The sequence below is a fragment of the Sphaeramia orbicularis genome, chromosome 11 (assembly GCF_902148855.1).
Source record: "Sphaeramia orbicularis chromosome 11, fSphaOr1.1, whole genome shotgun sequence".
Classification (NCBI taxonomy): domain Eukaryota; kingdom Metazoa; phylum Chordata; class Actinopteri; order Kurtiformes; family Apogonidae; genus Sphaeramia; species Sphaeramia orbicularis.
Window position 1 is genome coordinate 54,706,624 of NC_043967.1, and position 12,440 is coordinate 54,719,063.

At 36.3% G+C, this 12,440-nt stretch overlaps 1 protein-coding gene across 6 annotated transcripts; it reads right to left on the minus strand.

The window, feature by feature from the left end:
• Positions 1-5,867: 5,867 nt before the first annotated feature.
• On the minus strand, positions 5,868-12,309 carry LOC115427886 (zinc finger protein OZF-like). 6 transcript variants are annotated; one of them, XM_030146618.1, is made up of 4 exons: positions 12,108-12,309; positions 11,135-11,371; positions 9,872-10,113; positions 5,868-6,394 (listed from the first exon to the last, which is right to left on the minus strand). In XM_030146618.1, exons 1-4 carry the CDS (start codon positions 12,169-12,171, stop codon positions 5,948-5,950), a joined length of 990 nt encoding a protein of 329 aa, XP_030002478.1. In that variant the 5' UTR covers positions 12,172-12,309; the 3' UTR covers positions 5,868-5,947. The 6 variants fall into 6 exon arrangements, with proteins under 6 accessions (XP_030002478.1, XP_030002474.1, XP_030002476.1 ...); XM_030146615.1 differs by lacking the exon at positions 5,868-6,394 and adding an exon at positions 11,597-11,634 and having other exon boundaries at positions 8,505-10,113; XM_030146613.1 differs by lacking the exon at positions 5,868-6,394 and adding an exon at positions 11,597-11,664 and having other exon boundaries at positions 8,505-10,113.
• Positions 12,310-12,440: the final 131 nt, after the last annotated feature.

The window sequence follows — 12,440 nt, forward strand, 5'->3', positions numbered from 1 at the left end:
ATAAGGTCCAGACTTCAGATGAACATTTCTCCGAATACGACATAATTGTTTAGCAGCAGCAGCGGTTGTAGTAAAAACTGAAAATATGTCCAAACTTGGAGCCCAGTACCTAAAATGTTCAGTTTGTTGGTTGAATGGGACAGAGCAGCACAGCCGACAACCTGGAGGGGGCGGGGCTTGAAGTGGCTCATGTGCATTTAAAGGGCCAGCGCTCCAAACCACCTTTCTGGTGTCATTACTCAGAAATAGGGTTGAAGATGGACCTGTGGAGCAAGGTTATAATAGTTTTAGATTTGTCACTATAGTTTGGTTTTAGCTTTTCTTTCTCAATTCAGTTAGTTTTAATTACTTTTTAGAGCAGGTTTGCAAGTTTTTATTAGTTTTTATTTTCTAAATGCTTAGTTTTAGTTTAGTTTTTTTTTTAATATCTTTTATCTTCGTAGTCGAATTCAAATAAATCCCAGACAGGACTCTGCTGCTTTCTCCCAACTTTGGTCTCCATGTTTCCAGGTAGAGTGGGGACCAGAAGACGACTGGAAACCACAAGTGACGAGAAGTGACGTACCGTTAAATATCATATGGCGCCAGCAGCTAAAATTGGCTGAGGGAAATAAATCGCTTTCATATCAATCCGACATTGACAAAAACAAAAACTAAGGGAATTTTATCCATAATTTTTATACGTTTTAGTTAGTTTTGTAAGCACACAATACAGTTTTGGTTAGTTATATATTTTTTTCTTTTAATTATAGTTTTTATTTATTTCAGTTAACGAAAATGTTTTTACAATTCTAGTTTTCGTCATTTTGTTAGTTTTCGTTAACGATAATAACCTTGCTGTGGAGTTGAATGAATGAAGAATTCAGACCGAAGCAGAGCATTTACAGTTTATGCAGACCACAGGGAAATGTGGGAAAATGAAGAATTCCATTAAAAAAAAAAAGCAAATTAATTTAAACTCATTTAAAATACCTGTATTTTGCTCCGTGGCCTTTGAGGTAAAATCAAAGTAAATTAAACAAACTGAAAAAAAAAAAAGAAATATTCTGATGTTCTTTGTTCAACGTATACATCTTACCACAGCAACAGTAATCAAGGTCACGACGTTTATTTGGCATTCACAGTACAACACATATCCTATCATTTCCTCACAGAGCTTACACATCTTTTCATTCATTCTTTCAACCTGTATTAAACTATCAAAAGTATCATTGAGGGCACAGCCTTATTTTCAATGACATCAAGACTATGAGAAAGCAAAATGAACATGTAGAAATGATAATAAACAAGAAAAACACAAGAGAACAGAGAGAACATAACAAAATATAATTACATTCAAAATCCTAAAAATCTGTACGACACTTTAAAAATAAAATGTAAGTACAATAGCATTAAGTTTCAATGTATGTTGTAAAGTATTCCAGGTATACACTTTTATAACTGTTAAAAAAAAAAAAAACAGTTTTCAGTTTTAGACACTTTGAGCACCAGCCAATCACCTGAATATGATTAATACTGATTATGTGACCAGTTTAATACGGAGGTAATGCACGATAGCATGATGCCGTTTAAGGCTTTATAAATAAATAATTGATGCCTGTCACATCTCAGAGTTAGAGGATAAAATCCAACCCTTTCATATAAAATGTAATAATGAGGGAATACTCGTGAACATGAGTGTGGAATGACAGATTGTATCTAGATCTGTAAGAGTGGAGGCAAAGCGTTTTCTATAGACCATATAAACAATATAGACACAATAATCCAGAACAAATAAGATGACTGCTTCAATAGTTGCTTTTCCATTGACCCTCAAATTGCACGATATAACTTGAGCATAAAAATTTACCTAATGGAAAAACAAAAAACAATTTTGCTAAAACTCTCATTTTTCAATTAAAAGTTTTTGGGCTGGCAAGAGGTGGTTTTTAGAGTGTAGTTAAATTAGTAGATCATGCAAAACTGGAATGGAAAGACCTTTTTCTGCAACTAGAATCATGTGAGTTAAAAAAAAATGGATGTTGACAGACGTTACAAGCGAAGAAGAGTTTTAAAAGAAACATGGCGTGGTATGTGTGGACACACCAGGAAACCCAACCATTTTTAAATTTAGTAGGAGATAGAGGGGTGATATACACTGAGCAAAAATATAAACGCACCATGTGACACTTTACCTTTGAATAGCATTAGGTGTTGCACGATATATTAAATCGCATACTGTTTTTTTATTGATCAGTGTGGTGCAAGGTTATTATCGTTAACGAAAACTAATGAAATGACAAAAACTAGAATCAAAAAACCTTTTTGTTAACTGAAATAAATAAAAACTACAATTAAAGGACAAAAATGATAACTAACTGAAACTGTATTGTGTGTTTCCAAAATGTCAGATTGATATGAAATTGATTTATTTTGCTCGAGCAATTTTATCTGGTGACACCATATGACACTTCACAGTCCGACACTTCAGGTCACTTGTGGTTTAGAGTCGTCTTCTGGTCCAAACTCTACCTGGAAACATGGAAACTAAAGCTGGAAGGAAACAGTAGAGTCCTGTATGGGATTTATCTGAATAAAAGATGTGAAAAAACCGAAACTAAACTAAAACTAAGCATTTAGAAAAGAGCAAAAACTAATAAAAACTATCAAACCTGCTCTAAAAATGAATTACAACTAACTGAATTAAAGAAAAAAACGTCAAAACTAAATAAAACTAAACTATAATGAAAAATCCAAAACTATTATAACCTTGGTGTGGTAGAGATTGTCTGTTAAAACACGATAGTGGATTTAGTGATAAGTAATGACTGCTGTAACTATGTGTATGTGTATTATTGGCATTGTCCTTATTATTATTATTATTTATGTTTCATTTTGCAATTATAAGACACCATGAGCTCATTTTGAGCCACGCGTCCATCTCATGTTACACATAAATGGTACATGGTGCGTTTATATTTTTGCTCAGTATATAATAATAATGAATCTATCTGTAAGTCAACACCATATTTACATTTGTCACCATGTTTATGGAATGACTTCTCGTGTCATATTGTGATAATAAATAAACAAATCATTGCATTTGTGATTTAATGGATGAACTGACGTTATGCACTTCTGTTTATTCAACATTTAGTAAATATCGGTAAAGTTTTGCGCAGATGTCCAATGGAAAAGCGACTACTGATTTGCTGTCTACATATTGGGAAGTTAGCTCTGTTTCTGTACAACGAACCATTTTTTGTCTTAGCGTGGCAACATGCGCATCAATACGAAGTTTAACTGTGAGTTTTTGATCTAACCAGTTGTTCGGGTGTTTGTCTAAGACCCTTTTAATACTGTGTCGCGTCAAAATAGTAACATGCAAAATGTCATCTGCGATATTTTTGGCTGTGGGGAATAGCACGTATTTGGTCTTACTCACAACTGGAACTAATTAGAAATTTAAAAAGTGCAATTTGTAGTTTGTCAAAGGCATGCTGAAGGATTTCAATAACTGTGCAGTGTTCTGTGCAAAACAATACATACATGTGTCATCAGCGTAAAGAGGCAAATTACAGTTAGTTACACACAAAGATGGGGCCCGGTTTTGAGCCTTGTGGAACCCCTTTGGAAAATAGTAAAAATGTAGAACAATGGTTTCATAAAAAATCCCCTCATCAAACCATTTATAAACAATTACAATCAAACCTAACTTCATTCAGCCTCTACAGGAGCAGTGGAAGGTCAACAGCATTATTCATTATTTTTGCAAAATCTACAAAGAAGGCAGCGCTATATTTCGGTTTTTCGATAACAGACACATCTTCGTTTGTAACTCAGGTTTTTGCAGTACCGTTTCCATGTTTCATTCGACTGATATGGACTCACCACAGGATTGTTAACAGCAATGAGCTGATTATTATTAACTATTGATTCCAGGACTTAATCAAGTTAAGAAACTGATTGATAGTTGTTGTGATTAGTTTTATCAACACTCTTCCACAGTGGGAGTACGACAGATTAAAGCCACTTTTACACACAGATCCTGGAAATAAAGGTGAGATGGTGATCCCAACCCCCGCCCACCCCCACCCCACTGACTGATTTCCACAGCCAACACTGGAAAAAAATCTAAATCTTACCTCATTTCTAGTCAAAATATTTCATCACACTTAAAATAAGACATAATCACCTAAAGCAGGACTCTCAAACTCATTTTCTTTCAGGTTCCACATTCAGCCCGATTTGATCTCCAGTGGGTCGGACCAGTAAAATAATAATATAATAACCTATAAATAATGACATCTACAAATTTTTGTCTTTGTTTTAGTGCAAAAAACCCCCATTAAATTCTTCCATCTAAATTCTTTTATAAACTAGCCAAACAAAAAAAGATGCGAATAACCCAAAAAAACTGAAATTTCTTAAGAAAAATAAGTGCAATTTAAAAAATATTCTGCTTCAACTTATCATTTATGCATGTATATTCAGACAGGCCTACTCAATTCCATAATGTCACTTTTATCTACTGCCATTTTATGTACATATGTGTTTTATATATGTATATGTGTACTTTTAATTGTGTTTTATTTATTTTTAACGACTTTGTATGGTGACCTTGAGTGTCCTGAAAAGCGCCTATAAATAAAATATATTATTATTATTATTATTATTATTATTATTATTATTATTATGTGCATTATGGATCGAATCTACAAAGACACTAAACAGTAACAAGCAGAAAATTGTTAAAATCATGCTTAATTTTCTTTAGACATTTCATGTTGTTCAGGTTATTCACATTTAATTGTTACAGGATAATTTGTAAATTTAAATATTTTCATAATTTAATGTTATTTTTTGGCACTAAAACAAAGAAAAAAAATCTGAAGTTGTTATTTCAAGATTTTTTTGCTTAAGATTTTTTGCTAAATCTGAAATTTTTTTGGCTTTATTCAAAATTTTTTTTACTTAATTGACGATTGTTTTTTGCTTAATTCAAGATTTTTTTTCCTTAATTGAAGATTTTTTTGCTTAATTCAGGATTTTTTGCTAAATTTGAGATTTTTTTTTGGCTTAATTGAAGATTTTTTTTTTACATAATTGAAGATTTTTTTTTTTTTTTTTGCTTAATTCAAGATTTTTTTCTTAATTCAAGCTTTTTTTTTTTTTGCTTAATTCAATTCAAGACTGTGGAATTGTTGTACTTTGCAAAAACATCCCATGGGCCGGATTGGAACCTGTGGCGGGATGCATTTGGTCCTCAGGCCGCATGTTTGAGACCCGTGACCTAAAGAGTCTCTGTTTTTCAGCTTTTAGGGTACACATGTATAACAGACAGGGCTGTGATGCTGCTACTTGTACGGCTAGTGCACTGGTTCCAACCTTTTTTGCTCGTGACCCCATTTTAACATCACAAATTTCTGATGACCTCAGACATTCAAAATGGAGACTTTTTTTTTCTAAAATTATATTTTTTAAATCATGTAATAGTTTGCTATACTATGTTGTAAATAAACATTAATTTTAGAGGACATTTAGTCTATATAATGTATATTATTGTGGACGGAGGCAGTAAATCCAGGTGTAGATTACTGCACAAAGTGAGAATTTTATTTTCCTTGGTCAGGATCTGTCCAGTCAGTCCAGCTGTGATTTACAAGGCTGACAACTAATACTGAAAAAACAATATCTCAGACTATGAATTACAATAGAGCTGCAGCATCTGAAACTGACCACAATGAACATTTGACAGATAAACAGAACCACAGTGCTGCAGCTTCAGAGTTTGTCATGTCTGTTATGTATTGGGATTGTCTCTGTCAACTCACCATATATTTTTTATTAGTAAGTTTTTTGATCTTTTTTTTTTTTTTTTAGCAATTACTAGAAATTTCAGGGGACCCCATTTGAATTCAAGGCGACCCCACGTGGGGTCCCGACCTCAAGGTTGAAAAACACTGGGCTAGTGCTTCTGCATTTTGTTATCAAAGCCCTTTGACTTGAAGTAGAATGCTGTGGTGTCGTAAACATGAGGCTCACAGGATGGACAAGTAGGTGTAGATGACCTCTGACTGACAGGAGCAGATGAATTCTGACTGCACAGATGGGGTAGGAGTGGTTGGTGTAGAAGGCATGACTTCATGATCGTTTTTCTTTGATCAATAATCCTCCCTTTTTCTGATTGCGTCCTTTTTTTTTCTCTCTTCTCTTCTTTTTTAATAAGGGCTTGTTTCTTCTTCTCCCTACACTTTCTCACAGCAATGGCACCTTTAGTTTGACTTAGAACTTTTGGTGGTTTGGGAGGATCTTCAGCCTTCTTCTTAGCCCTATGTTTTGCATTTGCTTCTTTCTTCTTTTTTCTTTTGAGCTCTGCATAGTATTTCTTTTTCTCAGCAGGTGTCATCCCCATCTGAAATAAATTATTAAACCATATTAAGAATATTTGAGAAAATCAGAAAATAATGACCCATACATTTTTTGTATGAGGAGTGTAATAGGAGGCAATCAGCCTCTACTCCAGGGCGTTTGCTGCTACCTGCCTGCCACGAGCCAAAATGCCTAGGTATTATGACAGTGAGTCAGGAGAAAGGTCAGAAATCAAGCAATTTTAACATTTCAAAGTCAAAATTTGGATCAAAATGTAGTTTTCAAAAAGCACTATCAAACCATATAATTTTGATGAGAAAATAATAAAGTTCAAAAGAATAGAGACTTGATGTTGTGTAGACCTGTAGGCCTGAAGCCTCTGGCTGCCTAACAATTTCAAAGAAGGAGAATCAAGAAAAATGCTACAAAAATGTTGGATTTAATTTTTCAAAGTCAGAATTTTGATTAAAGTGTAGTTCTCCAAAAGTACTTTCAGAATATACAACTTTCATAGAAGAAAATGTACTTTTAGATCTGGATTAATTCATCTGCTGCTGAGTTTGGCAGAAATGAGCTTCTCCAACCGACTAGCACTTACACACTATGAGAATCCTAAAGGTCCTGGTTGACCCAGAATACAGACATCTGGTTTAGAGGTTTAGAAAAAGTACTTCCAGATTACCAAATCCATGTGTCTTTATCTGTAATTTGGTTGTCATGGTGATGGCCAGCAGACCCCAAGGGGTCTGAACCTCATGTGAAATTGAGAAACAGACATCCTGATTACAGGTTGTTGTAAATTGCTAAATACACACCAATGGATGACAAATTTGATATGGATATTTTGTTTATCTTCTTATCTGTCTGCAAATGTCCAAATAATTGTGATCTGACACCTTCGAGCCATGCCAGGGAGGAGTATGTGTAGAAAGTGTGAGTGTCTTTTTACAGTGGAGAATACTAACATAACAGTTTTGTGAGAAAAAACACCGTAAAATCTTTTTTTTTTTTTTTTTAAAAGCACAAATATTTATACACATACATTTAGTTCAGATTCTACAGATTAAATTGAAAATTGATTAATTACTGTGTGATAATAACTTTAGGAGTAATTCAGTTTTAAAAGTTGAGAGGTCCTGCTTGTAGTGATTGATACCCATAGCTGAAAAACAGTAATTTTTAGACAATAAAGCTTGAAAATCTTATTTCAAGAAATCTTATCAAGATAATTTTCACTTGTTCCATTGGCAGATTGTTTTGCTTGATTCAAGCAAAAATATCTTGTTTTATTATTATTTTTTTAAACTTGTTTTTAGAGGGTCATTTTTTTCCAGTGAAGCCAAAGGAGTAACAGAGGTGAGACAGGCCAGACTTTTACACAGCGGACCTGCATTACAGAATTAAAGGGGCAGTGATGCAGCGCAGCGTGTAGTGTGGTGCATAACTTGCACGTTGGAAATAAGCCAAGCATAGCGGTGTTGCTAACCTCTTCAGAGTCTTTCACCGTTCCACAAATGTTAGCATGGATAGAGTCCATAGATAGATAGAGGGGTCGCACACACAATACGTCATCAAAACGTCACACCTTGATTGCGAAACCAGAGGTGTTCCTTTTACATAGCGTTCCGGAATCATGATTAGAGCTGCACAACATATCATTTGAGCATCGTCATCGCGATGTACGTGTGCGCAGTATGCACATTGCAGGTCCTGCGATGTAGGAGACAAATGAAAACGTGTCCTCGTCTAATTTCAAGGGTACACACTGCTCGCAGCGATCCACCAATCATAATTGTTCTTAATCAGTTTGCCGAAGCAGACCACGCCCCTGCACATGGAGTGAGTTACTGGTAACAACATTGAAAAATGAGCAATGAACAAGAGAAAAATTACCAAAAACGAAGACTTGATGCCAAAAAGAAAAGCAACGTCAGTTATCTGAAATTATTTCAGCTACAAGAAGGATGAAACTGTGTCGACACAACAAGAGGAAATACAACTAATTTGTTTGACCACTTACGCCGGCACCACACAGCTGTTATATCCTCCTGAGTATTTTTTCATATCGCGATATATATCGCAGGGTTAAAAAAAAATTGCGATGTCAGTTTTTTCCAATATCATGCAGCCCTAATCATGACTCCACCTTTATCGTGGCTCTGTTATTACTGTTACAGAGCCGTGACAGAGGCGGAACCAAACGATCCACCATTTCGTTTACACAGACGTCGTTCTGGAATAAAAGTGAAATACTCCTGAAACAGAAGTGTTGTGGAAAAGGGGCTTCAGATACTGTGCAATAGATTGAGCACAGAGCCTTGAAAATGTTTATCCCTTTTATTATTCCTTTCCTGGAATCTATAGTTTTAAGGACTATCTTCACATAGAGAGTAAAGATTTTAGTGTTATTTCTCAGTATTTTAAGTCGTCAGATCATTACAGTCTGACTGATCATTTCACAAATTAACAATTAAAAAACTCAAATTTTATGACACACAGCTAAAGGAATTTACCCGTTCTCCTTTGTTATTCCTGTTGGACTTTCTCTGTTATTTCATGCTAATAAAGAAGACACATTCATATACCCTGTATGTATAAATTCCTATGGTGCTCAGTGTTTCTAGCAGGTTTTCATGTGATGGACCCGATTTCATGAACTCTGGACTTCATTATCTTTCAGTGATGGGCTCAGATTCCTCTTCATCAGTACACTCTTCAGTCTGTTCATCAGCATCTGCTTGCTCGGGTTTGCCTCGAGCTGAACTCCTAGTTGAGCCAGCTTGTTTTGAGCGTCACGAGCACTTTGTTCCTCTCTTGTATGAATCCTCATATGTGACTCGACGTGATGTTTACGTTTAAAACGCTTCTGACAAACCGAGCAGCCGAAAGGTTTTTCTCCCGTGTGGAGTTTCATGTGACGAAGTAAATCTGACTTGAGGCCAAATCTTTTACCACATTCTGAACAACTAAATGGCTTCTCGCCTGTGTGGACTCTCATGTGAGGGATTAAATTTAATTTTTGAGCAAATCGTTTACCGCATACTGTGCAATCGTATGGTTTCTCTCCAGAGTGAATGACAGAGTGAATTCGGAGAGCGCTGTTCCGTCTAAAAGGTTTCTGACAAACTGAACAACAAAAAGCTTTTTCTCCTGTGTGGACTTTCATGTGAGTAATTAAGTGTGACTTCTGAGCAAATTTTTTTCCACATACTGTACAATGAAATGATTTTTCTCCAGTGTGGACTTTCATATGAGGAGTTAAGTTTGACTTGCTAGCAAACCTTTTACCACATACTGAACAGCTGAACGGTTTCTCTCCTGTGTGGACCCTCATGTGTGCCCTCAAAACTGTACTCCTTTCAAATGTTTTACCACATTCTAAGCATTGATGTTTTCCTTTACATCCAACATCACTTACAGGAAACTGGGCTAAGTTAATTCCTTGTTCTGATTCTACATAGTCCTCTCCAGCAGCTTCTGCTTCCATCTCCTCTGTTGAACTGCTGGTAGGAGGTTTTACCTTTTGATTTACACCTGACTCAGGTTCTCTGCTCAGTGTCCAGTCTCCGTCACTGTCCTCAGTGTCAGAAGAGTCCAGCCCTTGAAGCTGCTCTCCCCCCTGATTGGTCCACAGTTCCTCCTGTTCCTCTTTAATGTAGGGTGGCTCTGGATCCTGGTGGCGCAGACTTGAGCCCCAGCCCTGTTGCTGGTCGGGGACCTCCTCTTTAACCACCAACAGCTGCTGGACATCTGCAGGACAATCTGAAATACAAATTAACAGTCCTTCAGAAAGAGGAACCTAAAAAAACTGTCGCAAGATCACAGGACATCTTCAACTAAGAGAAGAACCTTCTACAGAAACAGAAGAATTTCCACAAATAATTGATTGTCTTCATAACCACAAGATCCTACAGTTGAAACCACCTGCAATAGCTCGCAAAAGTGAGTGATCTTGGAGAATTATCTTGCAGGAATTCTCTTCCACTATTCCATGATGATCTCACTGCACAACACCTGCTCAAGCCCTAACATACTCTACCAAATCAGACAAGTGCATTATTTGTTTCATCAGATCTCAATACATACTGGCAGCATGTCAGATCCAAACAAAGACGAATTTATTTGAACCTGATGAGGTAGAGTATGGTGACACTGGGATTAAAAATAAAAACAAAAGTGAAGTTCTAAAGATGCTGAAACCACTGCCTCTTTCAAGGAGGGGTCTAGCATCTGTTTTTGACACAGGCCCTTTTGGCACACCCTGAAAAACAAGGAGGAGGAATGTCACAACTTTATTTTTTAGCCTGGCCAGCTATCAATTTTCCTCAATCAAAAATATGTCTGGAATCGCAGCGCTTGAATCCAAATATGAAGGTGGGACGAACAGGCATTGAGTAAACCAGTCACAGATATGATAGATGTGATGTTGAGCAGATCCTGAATGTCAACAAACCTCAGCATGTTTCCATCATGGCATGCGGTGGTGGTGGTCCAGTACAAATTTCAGGGAATGATTACTGTCACTTTTGTCAAAGAAACTTGAGAAAACAGGGTGTATTCTATAATTCAGTCCTTATTTTTGAATCAAGGAAACAACCCACAACAGTTGTAAAGAGATTAGCGGACTTGGAACTGACTTTGACTCACGACAAAAAGAAATATGATGTATGACGCATTGCAAAACACCCACTCCCCTGACTTGTGATTGGCCAGTATAAATTAGATTGTGCATATTTCACAGTGATCGGTCCAATTCCAGACTGTTTTCTATACTTATTTTTACCTGCGCCTTCATCATCTTCACTCTTCACAGGGACTGGAGAAAATGTAAACTTGATTATGTCAGCTTCCCCCAGCCACTGAAGCTGTTCTCTCTCCTGATTGGTCCATATTTCCTCCTGTTCCTCTTTGATGTGGGGTAGTACTTGGTCCTTCTGGTCCAGACTGGGCTTCCACTCCTGCTGCTCATAGGGATCTTCTTCTTTAACTACCAACAGCTGCTGGATATCTGCAGGACACCCTGAAATACACAATTAATCCTTGAGAAACTTGCTCCTACAGGAACTTCCTAACATGTTGCACTATCCTACAGTTGGACAAAAACTTTCTACAAGAAAGCTAGAGTCTACAATGTTAGAACCTCCTACAAAAACACTACAGAATAACAGAAAATATAGCTTCTTATTATGGAGTGGGATGCTACAGATATTCACACTTAATTTATAAATCACAATTACTCACTCACATCGTAATCTCCTACAGTTGAACCTCATGCAGAAACACCTGTCCCACGGGCATGATATCATATTTAATCTGCTTAATATAGAACTAGTGCTGTAGCTTATCATTAATAATTTAAACAAACATAACTCATGTAGTATGCATTAAAATTCTAGTGCTATTTTCTTCTTCATAAGGTGTACACGTACAATAGACTATTATAAGACTCATCCACAGTGTGACAGAATGTACACATATATCGTATTAGTATCGCCTGGTCTTTAATCACTAACATTATTACACAAAGCAGTGCATTTACCATGCTAACAGTTAGCTTAGCTCAAACACACAGGGTTCTGTTGTTTTCTATCATTGATGTTTGCTTGTTTACAGAAACCTATCAACCTGTCATTTCAGGCTTTATGTCCGAACAATTAAAGCATCAAATAAATCATTAAATGCAGATACACATTTAATATTGAAACCTATCAAAACTAGCTAGCGCCAGTTTAGCATTAGCAGACCAGCAAACCGACCTGCACCTCTCAGCTTCACATCCGCAGTTAAACCCACATTCAGATGATTAACTGGTCCATCCATTTCTGCTAAGACTGTATAAATGAACTCTAGTGGGTTTTGTGTCGTTATTAGGATCCAGATTACGTTTTATTCGTTTTTTCTGACGGTTTATTTTGCTAATAGTTGCTCCATCAAACATGACAACACACCACCAGGTACTTCCGGGAGGAAGGGTGCCGTGTTATGCCAAAAAGGATGGAAATAAGAGTGGGAAGATGATCATATCCTGTCTCAAAAGAAATACGCTTCCACTTTTGGCCTTGTAAAACAAAGACTTTGGACTTTTAATT

Bases quoted from the DNA above. Each gene is read 5' to 3' on its own strand.
- LOC115427886 (XM_030146612.1), bottom strand. From the start codon at position 12,171: ATGGATGGACCAGTTAATCATCTGAATGTGGGTTTAACTGCGGATGTG. The intron at 11,372-12,107 runs GTCGGTTTGCTG...TGTGTATTTCAG, and splicing joins TGTGAAGCTGAGAGGTGCAG to GGTGTCCTGCAGATATCCAG. The intron at 10,114-11,134 runs GTAAAAATAAGT...TTTGTATTTCAG, and splicing joins TGAAGATGATGAAGGCGCAG to ATTGTCCTGCAGATGTCCAG.